The sequence below is a fragment of the Pogona vitticeps genome, chromosome 6, assembly GCF_051106095.1.
Source record: "Pogona vitticeps strain Pit_001003342236 chromosome 6, PviZW2.1, whole genome shotgun sequence".
Classification (NCBI taxonomy): domain Eukaryota; kingdom Metazoa; phylum Chordata; class Lepidosauria; order Squamata; family Agamidae; genus Pogona; species Pogona vitticeps.
In genome coordinates, this window is record NC_135788.1 from 65,932,558 (window position 1) to 65,958,217 (window position 25,660).

General features: G+C 41.9%; 1 protein-coding gene across 1 annotated transcript in view; it reads left to right on the top strand.

Moving 5' to 3' along the window:
- Positions 1 to 5,930: 5,930 nt before the first annotated feature.
- The window catches only part of LOC144583545 (uncharacterized), a 30,830-nt gene continuing 11,100 nt past the window's right edge, over positions 5,931 to 25,660 (top strand). The window contains exon 1 of the mRNA XM_078377479.1: positions 5,931 to 25,048. Coding sequence (XP_078233605.1) covers positions 22,841 to 25,048 — 2,208 coding nt within the window. The 5' untranslated portion in view covers positions 5,931 to 22,840. The remainder of the gene's footprint in view (positions 25,049 to 25,660) is intronic.

The following is a 25,660-nucleotide window of genomic DNA, read 5'->3' on the forward strand; positions in this document are numbered from 1 at the left end:
CATGGTCGGAAAGAGTTCCTTTTCATGGAAGTAGTACATACCATAAAGAGGAAATGCATACATTTAGAAGCACTGAAAAAGTCCCTTTCTTTCACTCCTTATATTGTATAAAGACAGCTTAGAATCTGTTTCTTTTTAAAAGAGGTAGAAAAAGGAAGAGAAGTGCAATTATATTATTTACCCCTTCCTGAGATATCCAAATGAATAAATAAATATAAATGTGTAGTGTTACACTGTAGAAATAAAAAACCAAGACTTTTTTGTTTATAATACTAAGCCTTCTTGATCATTAGAGAGAAATACGGTTATTAAGCTTCATGTTTGACAAAGGTTAACCGAAGAGAACCTGGAATATTTGGGAGAGTAAGAAGGCACTCAGCTCCTGCCCTGGCAAACATTGTGCTTTGTGTTTCCATCTGGAAGGAAGGTGTAGCGCTTCCAGCTGCTGCAATGTAGTCACTGAAAATATTACTGTAGGGAGGAGGGGAGTTTTGCATCAGGTTTGTTAGTATTATTTGCACTGTTATGATCTCATGCTACCTCACAAACAAGGCCAGTGCCTGAGGTGCTTAAAGGGCAACTTGCTAAGGTAGATTCATGTTTGACTTTACACTCAAGATCAAGGAGCTAGGTGAAACCCTCTTTCACTGCATCTAGAAGCATACAGTATTTTACTTGTGTTCTAAGTTATTGTGCCTGCTACTGTGAGTATATAGGTGGGAGACATTTGAGTCGAGAGATTGTGGGTCACACAGAAAGAACTCTAAAGATCCCAGGACTCTAGCAAATCTGACACATGATTCTTTAGTTTAGGGTAATCATCATATCATCATCAGCATCATCTTAGAACTACAGAGCTAGAAGGGGCCCTATGGATCATCAAGTCCAGCCCCTATCAAGGAGGTACAGTGGGAAATCAAATTCCCCATCTCTGACTCCACAGCCAGATACCTAAATCACTGTGTTATCCAGCAGGATAGGTTTCATTTCCATTTCCAGATGCTGTGCAAATCAGCTGACACGTCTCTGCTATATTGCACAGTTCCCCAGCTTTTCCTGTCCTTGTGTTTAAAGTGTAAACATAAGTAATGGGGGGAAAAGACTGATAAACCACCTGTGGATTCATTGTACCTAGAAGACCTGAAAGAGGTGGTGATAATTTGGAATCAAATTGGTGGCACATAATTATATATTATTAGATGCATACTGTACCTGCCCAAGGGCAATGCAATCCTAACACAAAGAGGCATCAGCTATAAGTGTTAGGATGAGGCACAATCCTTTTTGCTAGCTGACAGAGTCCTCTACCAACCAAACTCCTCTGTTGACTAAGATTTGGGAACTCATCACTATTTTGGGTTGTCCTGTTAGTGCTGAAGTTAAAAAGGCTGTTAGTCACAACAATATGTGGAAATATGATTTGATGATGCATTTTTTAAAAATCTAAGCACTCTCTACATGTGTTCATGTTGTTCTGGTGTTTTGTAGAAGGATGGTGGTTTCAGACCTGTTGTTAGCTGCAGAAAGGCTCAAAAGTGAGAAGAAGTTTCTTAGCAATATGATTATCAAACTAGTTGGGGAGAACCAGCAGCTATTGAGAGAAAACAAGCAATTTAGAGAACAGATCAGAAGGTAAGAGGTGTTTTAGATAATAATAATTTCCTTTTTAATGTGTATATACATGTGTGTGAATGTGTGTGTCTCTGTGGGTGTCCCCCACCCCACATATGTATCACATTCATTTCTATTTAGCTCCCTCTTCTGGAGATACATTAGAAAGTACATTAGGTTCATAGTGCTTACGTTTGTGAAAACACTGACAGGAGAACCAAAAGGATCTGCTCCTCTGTACTTGATCAGCAAATTCTGGCTCTACTTGCTGGCTAGCTAGCTCAATGAGTTAGGTATCTGGCTGTGGAGGCAGAGACTGGAAGCTTTTGGTTGTTGTGGGTTTTTCAGGCTCTTTGGCCGTGTTCTGAATGTTGCTCTTCCTAACGTTTCACCAGTCTCTGTGGCCGGCATCTTCAGAGAACAGAAGTAGCACTCTGAGTCCAGAGCACAGAGTGCTAGTCCTGTCCTCTGAAGATGCCAGCCACAGAGACTGGCGAAATGTTAGGAAGAACAACCTTAGGAAGAACAACGGCCAAAGAGCCCAAAAAACCCACAACAACCATTAGATCCCGGCTGTGAAAGCCTTCGCGAATACACTGGAAGCTTTACTTCCCACCGTGCATTCCAGAAGAGCTGGCTTGTGTGGCCTTGGGCAAATTGCAGTCCCAAGATACCCCAAGAAGGAAATAGTAAACCACTTCTGAGTACTCTCTACTTAGAAAGCCCCAAAGAAAGCCACTATAAGTCAGAATTGACTTGATGGTACACAAATTATTTTTCTATAACTTTCCATTTTCCCTTGAAGACCTCTGTTAGGTCTTGCTCCTTGAACATTCACATTTCTTGTGGTTAAAGCAGCAAAAGAAGCAGCTGCAGCTCAGTAACAGTGCATCTTCTTTGAATAAGAGAGGTGTCAAATTCACTCCCTGGGATCTCCAGGTAAAGCAGAAAAAGACTTGTGTTTAAATAGGTGCCGCAAAATGAGACTGTGTTAGACTGCGTAATGATCCAATCAATACGAGGCAACTTTACATCTTCCTAGGAGTGTGGGAAATATAACTCATGGATTTCCCTCTGGTGGATATAACTTAAAGAGGCAGCTGCAATACAGTGCAAGAATAGCAGGATTTATTTCTTGGTATCTCTGTGCCCAGTTTTCAGTATTTTGTGTTATTGATCTTGGAAAGGGATGTAACTGGTGCTATGGAACAGTTGCAAATGAACAGAGAGAACACATGAGACATTTCCCCATAATTGTTTGGAACCCTCAGAAACTTCTTAAAAAACACTGCAGAATTCATTTCCCCTTACCCCAGCCTGCAGTTTTCTCACTTATTATTATATGTCTCAGGCTGCAGTACCCACAGCGATGTACGAAAAGACCATTGGAGAAGATGAAGATGGATGGTGGAATGAAGATCAAGAAGCCACAGGCAATCAAGGATCAGCAGGAGGAGGTTGGAGAGAAAATTATGATTGCTTGAAGGCCGCATAAAATATTGTCCTTGTTGTTGCTCTTGTGTGCCTCCACTCTTCTTCCAATTTGCAGCAACCCTATGAAGCAGCAACCTCTGAAATTACCTGTTGTTAACAACCCTGCTTAGATCTTGCAAACTCAAGGTTCTGGCTTCTTTTACTGAATCTGTCCATCTCATATTTGGTCTTCCTGTTTTCCTGCTCTCCTCTGCTTTTCCCATATGTTGGTTTATGGTTGATTAATTGTTAGAGACATCTCTGGTGAATCATAATATTTACCCATTTGAAAAATCTACTTTTGTGGACTACAGCTCCCAGAATGTATAGCCAGCATTATGCAGATCAGAGAATTCTAGGAATTGTAGCCCTCTGCTGCTACCAAAATAACTTTCCCCAAAAATTACTATAGAGCTTACCAAGAAACTGAAATTGGTTGTGGAATACCTTAAATATAGTGACATTTTGAAATTAGAGTTATGCTTTCACTTAATCTTCTTCAACATCTGAAATCAATAATAACATCAACTTTAACAACTTTGAAAATAGGTCCAATAACATCAAGAACAGTAAAACTTAAAAGGACAAGATTAAGAGGTGGAGGAGGACAGATTTGGGCTATATGTGTGTGTGGGGTAACTTCTTGGTGTTTTTTTTAATTTAATTTTATATATGTGGCTCTTTGAATTGAGATTTTAATTATAATACTGTATAATATTGTATTTGTTTTTCTGTTTGTATTTGTCCTGCACTTTTCTTTTAAGTTATAGTATTATTTAGGGTTCTGTTCTTTACTTTCTTTTCTTTTCCATTGATATGGAGTGGAAGGCCTGTTTGCCCAGCGAGGGGCCTTTTAACATCCCGGTGATCATGGGTAGAGGGAGATATAGCATTGGCACAGTCCCTACTCGTGTCAGAAGAACAACGAACAGATGTTTGAAGGCTGTCTGTTGTTCTGAGACTGTGACCAACCCTCAGTATCGAGGTAGCCAGCCCAGCCAGCCCTCCACTCTAACTCTGGTACTGTTGAACGCCAGGTCTGTAGCCAACAAGCCCCAGGTGATTCACGATCTTATCCTGGAGGTGAATGCAGACCTGGCATGCATAACCGAGACATGGATCAGCGGGAAGGGGGGTCCTCCCCTGGCTCTTGTCTGTCTGTCCGGTTATGCTGTCCAACACCAGGGCAGACTGGAGGGGCGTGGGGGGGAGTAGCCATTGTTTATAAATCCAACTTGGAGGTTACTAGACGCTCCCTGGTGGTAAAGCCAGGTCTAGAGGCACTCCATGTTGATTGGGGCCAGGGATGGTATTGGGGCCAGGGATGGTATTGGGATTTTGCTGGGTTACCACGCTCTCCCCCTGATCCAGCCACTTCCCTTCCGGAGTTGACCAATTTTATCTCCGCGGCACTATTGGGATCCCTGAGGCTTTTGGTCTTGGGTGATTTCAACATGCATGCAGGAGCAGAGGCATCTGGGTCAGCTCTTGAGTTCTTGGAAACCATGGCTTCCTTGAACATGTCCCAACATGTCAACAGCCCCACCCACGTGGGTGGTCACACACTGGACCTGGTCTTTTCCTCCAGTTGGAGCAAATGTGATCTGGTGGTGACAGACCTTGTGTCAGTCCCCTTATCATGGTCAGATCACCACCTAATAAAATGTAACCTCACAGTGCCCCCCCTCGCAGGGAGCAGGGACCTATTGTTATGGTCTGCCCTCGAAGGCTACTGGATCCTGTTGGATTTCAGGATGCCATGAAAGGTGTTATGGCTGACCTGGCTAGCACTCCTGTCGAGGCTCTGGTTGACAGCTGGTCCACCGCTGCCACCAGGGCCATAGACACAATCACGCCTAAACGCCCTTTGCATCGTAGGGCTCGGCCAGTGCCCTGGTTTAACCAGGACCTCCGAGCACTGAAGTGTATAAGGAGAAGGCTAGAGTGAGGCTTTCCTTGAGGGCAGGTTTCCATCTGCCCTCAAGGAGACACTCATTAGGCCCATTAAAAAGAAACTTAATATGGTGGCGGACGAGATTGGCAATTATAGGCCCATCGCCAATGTTCCTTTCATGAGCAAAGTGGTCGAGAGGGTAGTTGCTGATCAGCTTCAGGCCCACTTGGATGAGACAGATGCCCTGGATCCATTCCAGTCGGGCTTCAGGCAACGCCACGGTACAGAAATGGCATTGATCGCCCTGTACAATGACCTGTTGAGGGAGGCTGACAGGGGCAAAGTGTCTCTGTTGGTCCTCCTCGACATCTCGGCCTTTGATACCGTTGACCATGGTACCCTCCTGGGGAGGCTCTCTGAGTTGGGAATTGGTGGCTTGGCGTCAGCCTGGATCCGTTCCTTCCTGGAGGACAGACCCCAGAGAGCACAGCTTGGGGAGAGTGTCTCAGCCCCGTGAAGCCTCAATTGTGGGGTCCCACAGGGGTCGATTATCTCCCCAAAGCCATTTAACATCTATATGAGACTGCTGGGTGGGGTCATCAGGGGGTATGGAGCCTTGTGTCATCAGTATGCTGATGACACCCAGCTTTACATCTCCTTTTCACCAACTGCAGGTGATGCCTTCCTGTCCCTCCAGCGCTGCCTGGTGGCCGTACTACAGTGGATGCAGGAAAGTGAGCTGAGGCTGAACCCGGACAAGATGGAAGTTCTGAGGGGGGCGCCCTTGGGGTTGGTGGCCTGGGTGGCTCTCTCACATTTGGGGGGGTGACCCCGGCTGCTAAGAATGGGGCTCGCAGCCTAGGGGTACACCTGGACCCGATGCTCACCATGGAAACCCAAGTGGTGTCTGTAGTCTGCACCGCCTTTTTCCACCTTTGGCAGATTGCCCGGCTGCGACCCTACCTTGACATGGGGGCGCTCACTACCTTGGTACATGCACTCGTAATCTCAAGACTAGACCACTGTAACACGCTCTACATGGGGCTACCTTTGAGGCTGATGCGGAAACTTCAGGTGGTGCAGAATGCAGCGGCCAGACTCCTTACTGGAGTGAGAAAACACCAACATATTTCTCCTGTTCTGGCCAAACTGCACTGGCTGCCCATCCGTTTCGCATTGACTTCAAAGTTCTAATGCTTACCTATAAGGCCCTAAACGGTTTAGGACCTCGATACTTGGTGGAGCGCCTGCTCCCACCAAGATCTAATTGGATCACCCTCATGAGTCAGGAGGTGAGGCTGAGGAGCCTGACGCCGAGGGAGGCCCAGAGGGAAAAGACAGAAGCCGGGCCTTCTCGGCGGTGGCTCCTCGCCTTTGGAACAACCTTCCTCCAGAAATTTGCGAGGCCCCAACGCTGGATACTTTCAAATGCCAACTGAAAACATGGATGTACATCCAGGCCTTCCCTCCTGTCAACTACTGATTTCTTTGCTTTGCTATTTATTATTTATTTATTCCTGCACTATTTGTTATTGTTGTATCTAATGTTTTTATGTTTTTTTAAAAACTGTTTTTGATATTCTGTAAGCCGCCCAGAGTGGTAGAATATACCAGATGGGCGGGATATAAATCGAACAAATAAAATAATAAAATAAATCTAATGTACACCAGTAGCTCATATATGGGTGGTTAACTTCCCAGTGGTGTAGGGGCTGCATTGCTGCCACTCCTGAGAATCATTCACAAAGTATTCTGTTGCTGTCAAAGAAATTCCCTTGCCAAAGAGAAAGGAAGCTTGGGGGGGGGATGTCAGTTGCTACTAAATTTCAGCAGGGCAGCACTAGTGGCAGTGGCAGATGGGGGATGGGGTAGATGTCCCTAGCAATGGGGACAGGGGCACATGCAGGACACAGCTAAGTATCCTTTCCTCCATACTAAAGGCCATAAACACACACAACGCAAACTAATGGACTCAACATTTCTTCTTTCCATTTAACTGTACTCTCTGAATTTGCTGCATATGTGAATAAATGGATAAAATTGGATGCAAATACCCACTGCAAAATAAAAGCAATTTGTAACTTGGTAAAGCAACATACAAAAAAGGCATAATGGGAAATTGTGGAGAAATACTGCAGAATTAAAGATAGTTTGAGTAAATGGTTAAAACATAAAAGTAATGCACCAAGGAAACGGGCAAGCTGCAAAGAATGTGCAAAAATAGCAGTGAGTTATAAAATGAAATATTGAAGTGCGGTTATCAAGAACACATTTTCCAACACAGCTTTAAGAACAAAGACAATGCATTAATTGACATTTCAATATAAACTTGAAAATCAAAATGAATCATTTCTTAGCTATTTTAAAAATCATTTTAGAGTTCCAGCCATTCCAGCAACATACCATTTTAGTCTTTAAGTGAACAGAAATCCAATAGTTATTATTCTAACAAGGAAGTCTTAATGGGTTTTCAGATAACCACTTCATTCATGGAAATAATCCCATTTCAAAAAATGCCCTGGGGCAAATGTTATTGTTCTGTAAAAATCCAAAGTAAAATAATATTCATAAAACAGTAAAAAAAAAACAACCCAAGAATTGTATTGGGAAAGAGATAGTCATAGCTAGAAGACAAAAGGGGAAACCCAACATGCACATTCCAATAGAAATCTGTGCATATTCTCAGTCATCCAGGTGAGATGATGTGGAAGTTGAATCATGGCAACTGGTCTGCTTTCTTGTTGGGTTGAAATATTTCACTAGTTATCCAAGCAGTTTCTTCAGTCTGAAGGTAACTGAAGAAGCTCCTTGGATGAGTAGCAAAACATTTCAACCTAACAAGAAAGCAGTCTAGTTGCCATGACTCAAGTTCCAGATCCCAACAGAAAAAGGAGAAAAACCAAAGCAACAGGAAAACTCCAAAGGAAAAGTAAAAAAGCCCAACAATATCTTTTCGATTCTTTTAGAAAAAGGGACTAGAGCCAAGGCCCAAATTTAGAAACACAAGGCAGGAAAGAAGGCCATCTCGATGAAAAAAAGTTTTGTTTTTGTTTGTTTGTTATCCCGCATACCTTCTGGACTTTTCACAGTAACAACAAAACCCAAGACAAAACACAGATTAAGAACAACTCTAGCTATTTTCATAGGAATGGCTAGAGTTCTTGCACATCACAATTTCCAACTAAAATTAGGGTCTCCTTTTTAAATTGGGATTACTGACAAGCAGGTGTGCTATCAGAAGCCATGAATTTAACATGGCTAATGAGAAGATCCAGAGGGAAAAAATGAATCCAAGAAGAATAACATGTAAAAATCCAGTGTTTGAACATCAACTTAGAGATGTTAGAAAAATCTTCCTGTGCTCTATCAACCTGTATCTAAATGAGGAAAGAGTGTATATAAACTGAGAGTGAAGAGTTGAAAGTAGTCAAAACTGCAGTTCTATTTATATTCATATCTATGTATTTGATTTTGTTTTTTATCCTAATTAATTGCTTATCTTGGCTACTTGAATATAATTAAAATATCAGCTCTTTGTCCTTAATTAACAACCAGACCAAAAAAAAACATTGCAAGGTTTTTTTTGCAGTGTCAGTTTTAGTTGGGTGTTATCTAAACACAAATAAATTATCAGTAAAAGTTAAGTGCTCTAGCTAGTTTTGAAGCAAGACCTACATTGCCACTAACCATCTCAGCTTCTTGACCAGAACTTGTCTTCAGTGTGTACCAAATACAAGGACAGCTTCTTTGCTTTCAGTTTCAAACTGGAAGAGAACAACAGTGGCTACATAAAACTACTGTCGCTCTCAAATTTTGGCTCAGCCTAAACCTGCACATATTCATTTTCTGAATATACCTTGTTCCATAAACAGAGCCCAACCAATACAAAGATAAGAGTCAGAATGTCACTAATTACATGTGCCAGCACAAATTCAACAATGTTAAATCTCAGCACAAATTTGTTGAACATTAAGAAGTCAGGGTCCGTATTAGTTGTACCCTAACTGCACAAAGATATGGAGGCAGTGACAAATTTTACTTTCTTGGGCTCCATGATCACTGCAGATGGTGACAGCAGCCACAAAATTAAAAGATGCCTGCTTTTTGGGAGAAAAGTGATGACAAACCTAGACAGCATCTTAAAAAGCAGAGACATTACCTTGCCAACAAAAGTCTGCATAGTCAAAGCTATGGTTTTTCCTGCCATGATGTATGGAAGTGAGAGCTGGACCATAAAGAAAGCTGACCGCTGAAGAATTGATGCCTTTGAATTGTGGTGCTGGAGGAGGCTCTTGAGAGTCCCCTGGACTGCAAGGGGAACAAACCAATTCATTTTGAAGGAAATCAACCCTGAGTGCTCAGGTCCATGGGGTCACGAAGAGTCAGACACAACTAAATGACTAAACAACAACAAGCTGCACAATTTGGCATATCGTAAGAAATAACAGTACCAACTCCTTAACTAGCAGCCATTTGCCATTGACATTTTTGCCACTGAATTTAGCAGCAGTGGGGTAAGTATTCAGTTATATTCTGAATGCTTGAAGTCTCAAGATCCCCAAATGTCTTAAGCAGTATAATACAGATTTATTTTTGATGCTAAGCAGTTGCCTTAGTGCCAAACTATGCATTCAAAAAACCATAAAAGCATAGTGCTTAAACCCCCATAGTTCTTAAAACACCCTCTCAGCAGTTTACAGTTTAATTGTGCAAGCTACATATTGCTCCCCACCAGCAAATTGGGTGCTTAATTTACTGACCTTGGAAGGATGGAAGACTGACTGAATGTCAAGCCGACTACCTAAGTTTGAACCTGGGCCATGAGCTGAGTTTGGGCTGCAGTACTGCAGTTTAACCACTGCTCCACAAGGCTTCTATAGATAAACAATAATTTGAGTTGTTATTTTGATCTTCTAGAAAGATGACTGGGACTATCATCCATGTCTGAGAAATCAGACATACAAAGGAAGAATGCCCTTATGGCCTGAAGACCAATCATAAGAGAAAACAATCCAATTTTCCAATCACAGGAGTAAGAAAAGCTCCTGCTGGGACAATGGCACACCATCAGCTGTCAAATAATCCGCTCTTCTAATTAATCCATAAGAATGATTTGAGAATGTCATGTAGACTACTTTGAAGTAAATGGAAGAAAATACTAATACCCCCCATCAATCAAAGCTCTAGTTCACAACTTGCTATCCATAACCTCCAGCTGTACAACTTTCCTGATAAGTGGCAGAGCTAAGTTACTGTGAGCAGAAAATGTTCATTATTTTATAGAGTGGTCTTTTAGACCAGATGGGTGGGGTATAAATCAAATAAATAAAAATAAATAAATATTTTACTAGTCTGATTTTTTTATTCTGGGTTAAGAGTTCTACCTGCTTAGGCTTGCTTCCTGCTAAGAAAGTTATTAACAGGTATGACACTGCACTCAATGGTGCTAGAATCCACAGTATTCCATTTATTTTAACAATGCATATTGTTTATTTTTCTTCCAGCTCTGTGTTTCTAGATTTCATGGCTGTCACCTTGCCAAGCATCAAGACTGTCTGAGGAATACTATGGCTCACCATGGAATGCTGCATCATGATTCTGCTCTGACCTCTGCTTCTGTCAGCTGTCATCGTCTAAGCCACGCAGCATCTGGGCATTGTTTGGAGCATGAATTATTCAGCTATCCAAAGGTATTAAATATGGAAATGGCCCAGTGGTGGCTGCATTTTGGGCGGTACTGTGAGTTGGGAAGTTCTCCTGTACAAGTCTCAGGAAAACAGATGGAAGCTGTCTTGAAGCATAAGAAAGGTCTCCAGGAGGGGAGCATATTCTTGAAACCTTCAGAAAACATTTCTTTTGGCCAGAAAGAACTTCAACAGTCCAATACCTTCCTTTTCATTTACCTGCATAAACAAAAAACTGGACTTCTATGGGGCAGCTCTGTATTTCTCATTGTTGTTCATTACAAATGGGAAGTAGTTACAGCTAGTTCCCTGAAGCCAGTGACTCTTAACGTTTGTCATAACCCAGTCCTATGTAAATCAATTGGCCTACTCTTGCTATGATTGTCTGGATCGTATCCCTTATTTGCCTGGCAATACTTTGATAAAACCTATATTTGATGCAGGTTGAAAGAACTGGCAGTTTCCAGAACTAATTTTCTATAATGTTGCATTGTGAAGGTTTGTACTTCTAAACTTCATGCAAAGTAACTTCAAATTCTTGTGACATAGTTATTTCACACTTCAGTGAATCTACATTCCCGAAGGCTTTCACGGCCGGGATCTAATGGTTGTTGTGGGTTTTTCAGCTCTTTGGCCGTGTTCTGAAGGTTGTTCTTTCTAACATTTCGCCAGTCTCTCTGTCCTCTGAAGATGCCGGCCACAGAGACTGGCGAAACATTATGAAGAACAACCTTCAGAACACGGCCAAAGAGCCTGAAAACCCCACAACAACCAATCTACATTCCATTACACATTTTTGAGGTATTCTACATGTTCACACCTAGTCAAGCAAATAATATCAGCTAAAGCATCAAAAGGAAATACTTTTTAAAAACTATTTCCACTTCTTCACTCAGGTAGGCAGTGCTAGCTTTTAAACCAGTCACAGTCCCATAAAAACAACTGCTCACATTGGAGTCCCCTCCCCATAGCTTCCTTTTCACCCAGCCCTTTTTTAAAACCTCCCTCTGGCCAAATCCAGACTTAATCTCCCACCTGAGCAGGTAAAAGGTGGCAAAAATGCTATCAGATTGGAGAAGAGATGTATGTATCAGCCGTTCTTGGCTCCCCCCCCCCCAAACTGGTATTTTCATTTCATCTGCATTATTTCCTCACTGGTACTCTGTTTCCCTCATCAGACTGTGTGTCATCTCCACCTCCATCTCTTCCTACTACCATGGAAATTCAAATATTTGCACGGTTTTGTGAACATTTCCCATCCTCCAAAATGCATTGGTGGCATCTAGTGCAAGCCTGAGAAAAGGTAGGGTGTTTGAGAAATATCTCAAACCTTATGCAAGGTAATGATGAAGGTAGGGCTACATCATCTAAACAGCCTGTGTTTCAAGCTACATGGGTAGTTGCATGATTCATGCTAATAAGCCACAAAAATATTCACTGCCTTGCATTTCTGCCCCATGAGGAATTGGAGACAATGGAAATTAGCTTTAGTCTTAATAAATTGGAGGAGAATTATCTGTATTATAAGGGTTTAGAAACAAAAGATTGCTTTCCCTGCTGAAATGCTGTGCTGAGTGACAGTAATTAGTGAATTTTGTAGTCACTGTGCTATAATGATTAATTAGTTGTAACACTTCAATCCATCCTCACTTCCACAAAACCCCTTTGATCCTTTCCATGATATGAAGTGTGCTTTAAATCATCCAGCACGCCTTTTTTCTTTGCTCCAAGACACTGCCAATTTCCTGGCCTCGTTGCAATATTTATCAAAGATCTCAATTATATTCTGTCCTTCACATTTGTTCGACTGCTGACCATTTGCTGACCCAGTAACTCAAGCCTGAGATTTGTGTGTGTGTGTGGGGGGGAAGATTCTAAAATGAAATGAATTCAGTTTTAAGAAGGGTTCTCATCAGCTGTCTGCAATGGACTCATTTGAAATAAAATCAGATAAAATGGGGGTTTCATGGTCATTTGCAAGTGGTGGAGTCTCCAGCTCTAGGCCAGGAGTTGGAGACTTTGCAACTTCCATGCATGTGCATGCTGGATCTTCCGGATTGGCTCCATACTGGTAGCATCCAAACAAGGAAGCCAAGCCACACACTAAAGGAGAAGGCCAGTTTTCCTTTCATCCTTCCAGTCACTTGACAGTTTCATGCATGGAAGAATCAGAGAATATTGACTGAAATATTTTGAATACCAGGAATAAAGGTCTATCTTCTATGTCATCTCTTTCCCTCTGGATATCCACAATTCATTTTCTAGCCATTTATGGGAAGCAACGTGGAGCATTCCCATTCCATCAGACTTTTAGAAAACAACACATTTAAGAGCTGGTTTTAAACTACATATCATTGGTTCCTTTAAAGGAGAAAAGTGGGGTAGAAATATTTTAAATAAATCATAAAAACATTTCATTGCTGCCCAAATGTTTTATGGTTTCATATTTTATCCTTGACTTTTTTTGACAACGCAGTATGTATTTAATTTGTATTTTGTTGTTACCTAAGCTTTGATGGGAACTGCCTATAAGCAGGTAAGTGAGAAGTAAATAAGCAAATAGTGTAAGGGAGACCTGTTTCTTAGTTGCTGTTATGTGCCGTCAAGTTGAAACCCACTTATAACAACCTTGATAGGGCTTTCAAGATAGGTGAGACATTTAAGGAGTGGCCTTACCAGTGCCACACCCCCAGAGAGCTTCCATGGCTGAGTGGGGATTCAAAGCCGGGCCTCCTGAGTCCATCACTCTATCCACTACGCCACAGGTGTGCATCACTTGATTACTTGGTACTTGATGTCTGTCAACTGCAAGTATTAAGTGAAACTATTGAAAAGGACTATGTTTGTTACATTGTGTCTTTGATGGCAGTTTCACCTTTTGAATGAAGAACAATTATTTCCCCCAAACTTAGACTGCATAGATTATCTTCCTGTGTATTGGCGGTACTGATCAGAACTGTTGTCTTTGTCACACTCTTTCTTTGGTTAGAGATGCTTGCAATGCTGGGGAAAGAAGATGGAAGAAAAAGGGGGAGGTTTTTTCAAGGTACTGAAACATGAGACCTCTAATGGAAGGAAATACTTTATTCGGGAATAGCAAATTAACTTTCATTTGCAGTACAGTGTAAGAACATGAATCAAAAACGAAGGCAGTTATTTTGATGCACAGGGGCTGCATACAATACCAATGCAAAGGACCCACTGAAATGTAAGGAAACAGAAGTGACTTTTTTGAGTTCTTAAGACTGAATGGAACAAGAAGCAGGGAAGGAGGAGGAAAGAAAACCAAGAAAGTACAAATAGGCTAGTCAGTAGGCACGGGACAGAGAGTGCATATTGAATGAATTACACTTGCTGCTAGTGCTGCCTGTATCCTGTGACAAGGAGGATGTTGGAACAAATTTCTCCTTTTTTGCCCTTATTGCTAATCTATTAGTAGTATTTCTGCTTAATTCGAATTTTTAGTTGTTTTGAGATCACCTGAGATAAATTTATTAAGTAAGTATGCAACATCAACTGCACAAATATATATATACGGTATATATATTCCCTGAATGTATTTATTCAGACATAAAGGTCTGACATTACTATTGAACAGGAATGCTTCCTGGTAACCGAGTACAGAGTTGGCTCTGTAATCTTTCAAATCCATGTATTCTTGATTTCTTCTTACACCCTGACATGTATAGGGAAGCTAGAGGAGAACCCATACTTGGTCTGCTCACGTTTCACAAAGCATCCGCATTGTGTCTCAGGTATACACAGAGATGGATGCCTTTTTTAAAGCTCTATTCTTCTGTTCTCTCTCTCTGCTGTTTTTTTTTTTTTTTAAGAATGGGTTTCGATAATTACATTAGTATAGTATTATACCTCCCTTTCCTGAAACAAGCACCATATTTCTACTATGTTAATTTTCAATTATGATATCATTTCAAAATTATAGAAGAATTGTAATATTTACAATTTACAAAATTTACCAAATATATTTTAAGATTGTCCACTTATAATGATTTTTAAATAACCATGACTGGAAAAGATTTTGTAAAAAATAATGTTATAAAATTATAATATTATAATTTAGGACTGATATTACAGTTCTACATCCCTATTTCATATATATTTTAAGTATTCTCGCTGGAAAAGAGTTTTAGGAAGAGTTAAAAGGTCAATAGATAAACCAAACATGGGGTCATGGAAGATGGTACCCACTGCGAAGGATATAATGAAAGTATGCTGAACTTCAATTGGCTCCCTCTTCAAAAATTATGCTACATTCTTTGGGGTGGACAGACCGGAAATGTATACACATGTACACAGAGCTAAAATGCAATCTGATAGTACAGAAAAGCAGTTGTCATTTACAATTGAAAAGAAATAGTAATTCTGGGGGGCACTGATCTAGACATAGCCCTGGACAGATTGCTGGATCAGAAAAAGGGAGTAGTTATCCATTTTACCAAGTTGGAACAGCATAATATGTGGATATGGTGACCAAAATATTACCAGGATCCTATAGCATGGATTATATTTTGCCTCTGCTTAAAGAGCCTCATTGGCTACAAGTTTATTTGTGTGTGTGATTTGGAGACCTAGTTTTAACACTAAAAGCCAAAAGTGGTATCCATCTACTCCCATATGTATTCAGATTGTCTGTAGAGCCTGCAAGTGAAATGCTCACAGTCTCAGAAACAGTGAGGCTGGTCACTAAAGATCAGCCTCACTTATTTGTGGCACATATACTACAGAGTGCCCTCCTGTGCATGTCTGCTTCAGGCTTGCATTGTTGATGTTTTCATCTTTCTGTTCATTTAGTTTGGCCAGGTTTATGTGTTTGGGTAGTTCTTGCATTTTGTTGGCTGTATTCTAGGTTACTAAAGATGATTGTTGTTGTTGCCTGCTTTTTTCACTGAAGTTTTGTTGTTTTATTGTTTTATATTTTTCTAAAGATTGATTGATCTTAAAATGAATAATAATTCGCCTTGGAGACCTGACAGGCATTACAAAAAGCATTTTTAAAGAAATGTATGTACATACAATCACACATACTAACTGAGAGGAACCATGTCTTGCCTATTTGAATGGAACTGTTAAAGCAAAACAACAACCTCCTAATGATTTATTTCATGTGAATGATAGATATAATACAGTATTTACCTTGTTAAAAATGTTGTATTCTGTTCATGTTGCAGGAACAACTACATATGCTTGAATTAAGAGCAGCTTTAACAGAACAAGAAAAACATTTTGAGGTAGATCACCTATATTCATACTCAGAGATATAGTTTCTCCCTTTGATGGCAATTTAACTACCTGTGATTAAGCATCATGAAGGCCAAATGTAGCATAACCTTTTCAATGCCTTGTTCAGAAGAGTTCATGCTTAATATCTGAAAACAGGAAGAAAACAATCTTCCTTCTTCATGTGTCCACAGGTGAGTGCTAGAAAGAGAGGGAGATACTGGAAATCGGTCTATGGCAGGAGTGTGGAGTCTGCCTCAGCCCACAAAGTGATTTCAGTTTCAGTCAAGTTCTCAGGGGTCACATACTATGTTTAAAACTTTTCCTACCACTAACAAAACCTTACAAGAAGAACTGAAATCTGGTTACATATAAGGTGTCATCAACATTTAATGCAGATCTGTGTTCACTTTTGGCCTCTAGTTTGACAATGCGCGCATGTATTTTTGGTGGTCCATGATATCCATAAAGCTGTCCTCCAAATGCAAGTTTGTGCTAGGTTAAACCAAGCATGAAGTCTTTCTGGAAGTGAGAATAACCAGGTTGTCATACTTTGTGCACATCATGAGAAGATAAGACTTGTTGGAAAAGACAATAACCCTGGGAAAAGTTGAAGGCAGCAGGAAAAAAAATACTTTTATTAATTTAGTACATTTTTGGTCTTTTGTTTTTCTTTGACATGGAGTGGAAGGCTTGCCTCCCCCCGTGGGGGTCCTTTGAACATCCAAGTGATTACGGGTAGAGGGAGATATGGCAATTGCACAGTTCCTACTCATTTCAGAAGAATGGTGAACAGATGTTTGAAGTCTGTTCACTGTTCTGGCAGTGTGAGCAACCGTCAGTCTCGAGGTAGTCAGATCAGCCATCTGTCCACTCTAAATCTGGTGCTGTTGAATGCCAGGACTGTATCCAACAAATCCCAGGTTATCCAAGACCTTATTCTGGAGGAGGACGCAGACCTGGCATGCATAACCGAAACTTGGATGGGAGGGGAAGAGGGAGTTCCCCTGACTCTTGCCTGTCCTCCCGGTTATGCAGTGCAGCACCAGGGTAGACTGGAGGGGCGGGGGGAGTAGCCATTGTTTATAGAAATACACTGGATGGTTGTTAGGCGCTCTACGGTGGTGAAGTCACGTCTGGAGGCCCTCCACGTGTTGATTGGGGCCGGGGATGGTATTGGGATTTTTCTGGGTTACCGTGCTCCCCATGACCCAGCCAGTTCCTTACCAGAGCTGGCGGACTTTGTCTCCGCAGCACTGTTGGAATCCCTGAGGCTTTTGGTCTTGGGTGATTTTAACATCCATGCGGAGGTGGAGGTTTCCAGTCTGGCTCTTGAGTTCTTGGAAACCATGGTTTCCTTGGACATGTCCCAACATGTTAATGGCCCCACCCATATGGGTGGTCACACGCTAGACCTGGTGTTCTCCACTGAGCGAAGCAAGTGTGGTCTGATGGTAACTGATCTTGTGTCAGTTCCCTTGTCATGGTCAGATCACCACCTAATAAAAATGCAACCTCTCAGTGGGTCTCCCTCCCCACAGGGAGCAGAGACCTATTTTAATGGTCCACCCTTGAAAGCTACTGGATCCTATAGGATTCCAGGACTCCATGAGAGAGATTCCAGCTGATCTGATTGGCACCCCCTTCGAGGTTCTGGTTGATGGCTGGCTTGCTGTCGCCACCAGGGCAATTGACATGATCACTCCTAAACGTCCTCTCCATTGCAGAGCTTGGCCAGCGCCCTGGTTTAACCAGGAGCTGCGAGCCGTGAAGCAAAATATGAGAAAGCTGGAGTGCATTTGGAGATGGAACCCACCAGATTATAATCGGAAAGCTGTTAGGATCATGACTAACCACTATCTTTCTAAGGTGAGGGCTGCTAGTCGAGCTCATTTCGCTGTCCAGATAAGTGAAGCTTCGAATCAGCAGGCGGAACTTTTCCGTATAGTTTGCAATCTATCTGGAATTGGTCTAAGTGATGGGCCTCCTACTAATATCTCACCTGACCAATTTGCAGCATTTTTAAAATCTAAAGTGGAGGCCATCCTCTGGGAGCTCTCTCCTTTTTTGAACACAGTAGATCAAGCAGCGACATCCTGCGCTCCTTGCCCAATGAGACTCGATCTCTTTCAGCCTTTGACACCAGATATGGTGGACAAAGCGCTTGATCGCTGTTGTGCCACCACCTCCTCCCTTCACCCTTGCCCGGCCTGGCTAATCAAAGCAGCCAGGCCTACAACAACTGAATGGGCCACGGCAATAATTAATGGGTCTCTCCAGGAGGGCAAGGTTCCCCTTGCCCTCAAGGAGACACTCATTAGGCTCATAAGGAAGAAACAGAGCTTGGCAGTGGACAACATTGGCAATTATAGGCCCGTCGCCAATGTTTCTTTCCTCAGCAATGTGGTAGAGATGGTGGTGGCTGACCAGCTTCAGGCTCTTTTGGATGAAACCAATGCCCTGGATCCATTGCATTCGGGCTTCAGGCTGTGACATGGTACAGAAACAGCACTGATCACCCTGTTTGATTACCTGCTGAGGGAGGCCAAGAGGGGCCAAATGTTTTTGTTGGTCCTCCTCAATATCTCAGCCGCCTTCGATACCGTCGACAACTGTATCCTCCTGGAGGGGCTCTCCAAGCTGTGTGGTCTGGCACTTGTCTGGCTCCGATCCTTCTTGGAGGACCGTCATCAGAGAGTACAGCTTGGGGAGAGTGTATCGGCCCCATGGAGCGTCAATTGTGGGATTCCACAGGGCTCGATTATCTCCCCAATGCTGTTTAATAGCTACATGAGGCCACTGGGTGGGGTCATCAGGGGGTGTGGGGCTTTGTGCCATCAGTACGCTGATGACACCCAGCTCTATATCTCCTTTTCTCCAACCACAGTGGATGCCATTCTGTCCCTTCAGCGCTGCCTGGAGGCTGTACTGCAATGGATGGAGGAAAATGGACTGAGGCTGAACCTGGACAAGATGGAGGTCCTGAGGATGGGTGGCCCCTCCATTGTTGGTTTGGGAAAGTCCCTCTCTTTTGGGGGAGTGACTCTCACTGTGAAGAGTGAGGTTCACAGCTTGGGGGTCCATCTGGAACCAGCGCTCACCACGGAAACCCAGGTGGTGTCAGTGGTCCGCTCCACCTATTTCCATCTCTGTTGGATTGCCCAGCTGTGTCCCTATCTTGATGTTGGGGAACTCACCACTCTGGTCCATGCTCTTGTAGTCTCGAGAGTAGACTACTGTAATGCGCTCTACGTGGGGCTACCTTTGGGACTTATGCGGAAGCTTCAAATGGTGCAGAATGCAGTGGCCAGAATTCTCAGTGAGATGAGAAAATATTTCCCCCACTCTGGCTGCCTTGCATTGGCTACCTATTCATTTCTGCATTGATTTCACAGTGTTAATGATGACATATAAAGCCCTAAATGGTTAGGACCTCGATATCTAGCAGAACGCCTGCTCCCACCTAGATCTGCCCGAATCACTCATTCTAGCCAGGAAGGGCAGCTTCACTGAGGGAGACCCAGAGAGAAAGAACAAGAAACCAGGCCTTCTCGGCAGTGGCCCCTCGCCTTTGGAACAGTCTGCCCCCAGAGATCTGTCTGGCTCCCTCGCTGGGTGTTTTCAAGAGCAAACTGAAGACCTTGCTCTTTAGGCAGGCTTTCCCTCCTGTCATCACTTGAATATTTTTCCTATCTTGAGCTATATTACTACTGTTGTTTTTAATTTTATTATATTGTTTTATTTTATCTATTATTGTTAGCCACCCAGAGTCAACTTCGGTCTAGATGGGTGGGGTATAAATTTAAATAAATAAATAAATAAATAAATAAATAAATAAATAAATAAATAAATAAATAAATAAATAAATAAAAAGAGAGGAAGATGTAGCATGGGATGGATTCACTCAATAAAAGAAGCCATGGACTTGATTTTACACAATCTAAGCTCTGTTAATGCTTGGACCTTTTAGAGGTGACTAATTCATAGGATTGCCATACATCAGAAGTAGAGATGGGGGCTTTATATTTGTAGATGAATACGAAGCCTGCCAGCACAGGTGGCCAGCCCAATTACCTCCCACTGCCAGAACCCACTGGTCCACTTATGGCATGGTGTGTGGTGTGCCTGGCCAGTGTCCTTGTCAGTGAGCAAATCATGGCCGTAGTCCTGCTGCTACAGCCCCATCTTCCTGCTTGCCCAGCCACTCTGGCAAGGGGTGGGAGGACGAGTCTCCCCACTTAGCCACAGAGTGGACTGGCAGGTTCTTGGGGCGGAAGGAGATAATTGGGCTGGCCATCTGTGCCGGTGAGCTTCATATTCATCTACGAATATGAAGCCCCCATCTCTAGTCAGCAGCTATTTAATGGTATATAGCAAGGAGAAAATGGCCTAGGGCAAGACGAAAGTTTTGGTCTTAGTGCCACTAAGGACTCCAAGCTCTGGTACACAGTCAGGATACCATTCCCACAGTGCAAGACTTACAAGATGGAACACAGAAAATATAGAGTCCGCAACCAGATCCATGCTTTCCATAATTCCCAATAAAAGACAAAATTGCAACTAGGGTAGGTTCATTGAATTTTTGTCAGATGTTGCACTCATTTATCTTCGGGCAAATAATAAATACCATATTTTTTCTTTTCTTTTTTTTCTAATTGACCGTACCGGCACAGCTATGGAAAGTCTTAGTTACATGAAGGGGGAAAAAGAGAGAGAAAAATAAATAGGAACGCAACAAGACAACTAAAATATAGACTTTAGAGAAAGTGGAGGGAAGATTAAAAGCAGGATGTAGGGTGGGCTTGGTTTGTGTCTTCTGATGAGTAAAAAGGGAGTGGCAGAAATTGAAGGGTGACATCCTCCAGAAATCACATCTGCAATTTCTTTGAACATTTTGAATTTGATCAGCAATGTTAAATGCAAACTTAAGGGCTGACATACAGTGGAATCAGGACAGGGATGTGTCATATGCATTGCCAGCAAAGAATGGGAATCCAAGAAGAAATGAACAAGGCATGTAGATCTGACTTTGATTACAGTATTTCTAGAATGTTTGTGATCATGGGGGTCCAATGTGGGGGGGCAAGAGAGAGTGCTTGCTTCCCCCTCTTCTGGAACCTTAAACTTGGTAAGTTTTTACATTTATACTGGTAAAAACTACAGTCAGATCTATAGGTCTTATTAAAAGGCTTTGCTCCACCTAGAATTACAGTATTTCTGGAGATGCCCTTATTTGTAACGAATCTGCTTTTCGAGAATACAGTCTGCTTTTTCCTAATACATAGTTACAGGCCTAACTGTAAGAATCCAATGTGGATAACTAACCTGGTATTAAATTGTAGAAATAAAGAAATTGTCCACATAAGGATTTTTGAAGCAGCAGTAGCCTGAGACAATTTATTTGCATTATAAAATTTTATAAAAGTGATCCCTGCATTTTTGGATAACAAGTGATTGCAAACTGAAAGAAGGTTTTTTTTCTCCATTAGAACTTGACAAATCCTGAAAGGCTTTAAATATGTGTGAGATGGGCACAGCAATGTGTTTATTTTCAATTTACAGTATAACGTATGCATGTTTTGACTTTTAAGAGACTACAGATGAAAATAAATCACTTACAAGATGATCTCAAGAACTCTGAGCTACGCGCCACATTGTAAGTATTGGTAACTAATGAAAACAAATGTACTACAGTGGTGCCTCGCTTTACGATTGCCCCGCATTACAATGAATCTGCATTACGATGATCTTTTTGCGATTGCAATTGCAGTCGCAAAGCGATGGTCTAAATGGGGGAATTTCACTTTGCGATGATTGGTTCCCTGCTTCGGGAACCAATTCTTCACAAAACGACGATTTTCCAACAGCTGATTGGCGGTTTCAAAATGGCCACTGGGTAAATAAAATGGCTCCCCGCTATGTTTAGGGACGGATTCCTCGCTATACAGGCAGCGAAAAGGGCCGCCGTATGGAGGATCTTCACTGGACGGTGAGTTTTAAGCCCATTGAAATGCATTGAAAGGTTTTCAATGCTTTTCAATGGGCTTTTTATTTTCGCTTTACAATGTTTTCGCTTAACGACAATTTTCCTGGAACGGATTATCGCCATTAAGCGAAGCACCACTGTACCTGATTTTATATGTGATAAAATTAGAGATACAGAAGAATTTCATTCAGTTCACTTTGTTAAAAATGAATACCAGGTGTTACAGAGAACCTGATACAGTCTGGTATGACCATATACTTATTTGCAGGGGTGGGGACTTGAGTCACAGGACTCACTGTCAAGTCAGATGTAAGTCACACTAGTGACTTGGCTCAGACTTGACCCTTTTTTCCCAGTGACTTGGAATTGACTTGTGACTCAGAACCCACCTACCCCTCCTTTTTTCTGGGAAAAAAGCTTGTTTTTAATAGGGACTCAGACCTCGGGCTTGGGACTCAGGACTAGGTTCCAAAGACTTTGAGTCAGATTTTGACTCAAAGACTTGCCATCAGGATTTCTTAGTTGGTTTGATAACTGTGGTATATGTTCCGGCTGTAAGCGAGCATTACCTTTTTGGAGCCCTATCTATTCCAGGCATAGTTTTAAGCTTAAATGGCTTTAGGTCTTAGCTGCTTCTGACCTCCACCTTTGTTATGTAGACAATCCCCCATTTTATGACTCACCACTTGCAGAAAAACTTCTGTCAGCAGATCTGTGCTGCAAACTCTTTTGTATGATAATAACAGAGATTGCTGGGTAGACCTGGCTCTCTCCGCAAATGTTCATAACACAGACTACAAATGTGCTTTCATAATGAGATACAACTCAGTCTTCAATTTAAAGTAGATCTTATTAAGGTTGATTATTTTGTTCAAGTTATTGCAACAGTTCTGTACCTTAATATTTTATTTCTATAGACAGGTAGAGGAGTTGAAGGACTATCATGGGTCATGGATGTGTGAAATAGATGTGGATCATGTAGGATCACAAATGAACAGAACAGGCAAAAAAAGTTACGTGTACATATGGCAAAAAAGTAGTAATGATAAAAAAACTGAAGATGACACAGAAAACATACAGAAAGAACATGAAAGTCTTGAAAAGCAGAGTCCTAAAGTGGTACCCCAAAATAATCTAAGCAAGGGATGGCTTGAAGCTTCCATAGAAATGCTCAAAAAAAGAGATTCTAAATCAGCCGAAGAAAATGTACTGGGATGGCTTCAAGAATCCATGGACAGACTCAAACAGAAAGGGTCTGAAGCATCAACACAAAGTTTGGAAGAATGGCTTACAAAATCCTTTAACAATCTTGAGAAGGAATGTTCCGAAACTTCCAGACAGGATGTGAAAGAATGGCTTGAAGTATCCATAAGTTACCTCAAAGAAGAAGGGCCTGACACATCCCATATGAACATCGAGGAATGGCTTGAAGCATCCATGAAAAGCATACAAGACCTTCAACAGCAAAATTATGAAGCATCCAAAATGAATATGGAAGCAAATTGTGAGGAGGTGGTGCCAGTGCCTCCATGTTCCAAACAGTGTATAAAGACCGGATGGCTTCAAGAATCCCTGGAGAATCTCAAAGCAAGAGGCTCTAAATCATCCAGGGAGAATGTGCATCAATGGCTTCAAGAATCACTTAAAAGTCTTAAAGAGCAAGCTTCTGAAGTACCCCAAAAGAGCCTGCAGGAGTGGCTTAGTGAATCCATCAGGAATCTTCAAGACACAGGTCTTGAAACATTCAGGCAGGATGTGAAGATATGGCTTGAAACTTCCATTAAAAATCTCCAAGAGGAAGGGCCTGAAACATATTGTTTAAGTGTGCAAGAATGGCTTGAGGAATCTTTGAAAAGCCTGCAAGAAGTATCAAAACAGGATGTACAGGGATTGCCTAGACCATCCATGGAAACCCCCCTACAGAATGGTTCTGTAGCATCTATAAAAGGCCTCAAGAAAGGAAGCACAGGTGCATCTCATATAACTGTGCAGGATCAAAGTATCATGGAAAATCATGAAAAATCTAGACTGAATGTGGCAAACTGGCTTCAAGAATCCTTAAAAAGCCTCATAGATGAAGGTCCTTTGGCATCCAGGCAGAATGTGCAGGAATGGCTTGAAGAATCTTTAAAACGTGTGGATGATGAATATCCTGAGGCATCAAGAAAGGATTTGAGGGAATGGCTTGAAGCATCCATAAAGAGTTTCCAAGAAAGAGGTCCAGAAGTACCTGGGCAGAACTTGCAGGATTTCCTAAAGGCATCAATTATGAACATTATAGAGGAAGAACCTGAATCATGTGACCACAGTGTGAAAGAATGGCTTGAAAAATCCATAAAAAGTGTTAACGAGGCAGCCTCCAGAATAAAGGTACTAAAATGGCTTGAAGGATCAATGAAAACTCTTGAAGAGGCAGGAGCTGACATATCCCAACAGAACCTTGAACAATGGCTTGAAACATCCATGCAAAATCTCAATGGGAGATGCTCTGAAACATCTAAACATGAAGTGAAAGAATGGCTTGAGGCATCTCTAAGGAACCTCCAACAGCAAGGTCTCGATGCATCCAAAGTAAATTTAAAAGAATGGCTTGAGGCATCTGTAACGAGTCTTAGAAAGCAAGGTCCTAAAGAATCCATAACAGATGTGCAGGAATGGCTTGAAGAATCCATACAGAGTCTTAAGCAGGAAGCATGCAGACTAAATGTTGAAGAATGGCTTTCAGAATCCCTGGAATACCTCCAGAAAGAAGATCCTGAAGCACTGAAAGAGGATGTGAAGGAATGGCTTGAAGATTCCCTCGCAAACCTTCATGAAATATGTCCTGAAGCATCTAGACAGGCTGTAAAGAGATGGCTTAAAACATCCATGAAGGGTCTCCATGAGGTACCCAAAGAGGACCTTCAGAACTTCTTAATGACATCGATGAGCGATCTCAGATTGAAAAGTCTTGCAGCATCTAGAAAAAACAATATGGACTGGCTTAAAGTGCCAGAGTGCTTAGTGGAATCTAGAGATACCTTAGAGAAAATAAAGCACAACTTAGCTAGAAGAAAAGTATACTCGGCACAGCATGATGCCTTCGGACCCAAGAAAACCCAAACAAACTTTGAGCGAGAAGAACCTGCTGTGCCCCAGCTAATCATTTTTCAACCAAAACAGGTACATGGGAGTGTGAAAACAAGCACATTAGCCAATATTTTAGTAACTAAGTGCTAAATAACAAATTATGTTTTCTGTATTTCTTTCTGCTTTTTTAAGCTCTATTCATGAGTTCAAAGAAAGGGTTAATTTGAAACTGTGAGCAAGAAGAGAATCCCACTCCTACACCACCTGCCACTGCCCCTGCCTTCCCAGGAGGACTTTGTGAGGAGGCAATATTCTACTACACCAGTAGTGACTTATGGAGACCCTATGATTTAATGACCTTCAAAGTCATTAACAGCCCTTTTTGCAAACTAAAGACTATGGCTTCCTTTATTGAGTCAATCCATGCCATATCCCTATTGCCTCCCACTTTTACTAGCACTATTGCCTTTTTCTCAGGCTTACTTTGATCTAGAACCCACCTATCTGTCTTTCTGGTAGTCCATGGTATCCATAAAAGTCATGTCCAACAGTACATTTTGAATGGATCTAATTTTTCCCATCAGCATTCTTCACTGTCAGCTTTCATATCCCTACAGAACTGAAAATATCATAGGATGCATCATCTTGGCCTTGGTTTCCAGTGATAAATCCTCACGCTTACAGATTTTTTCCAGTTTCTCCACA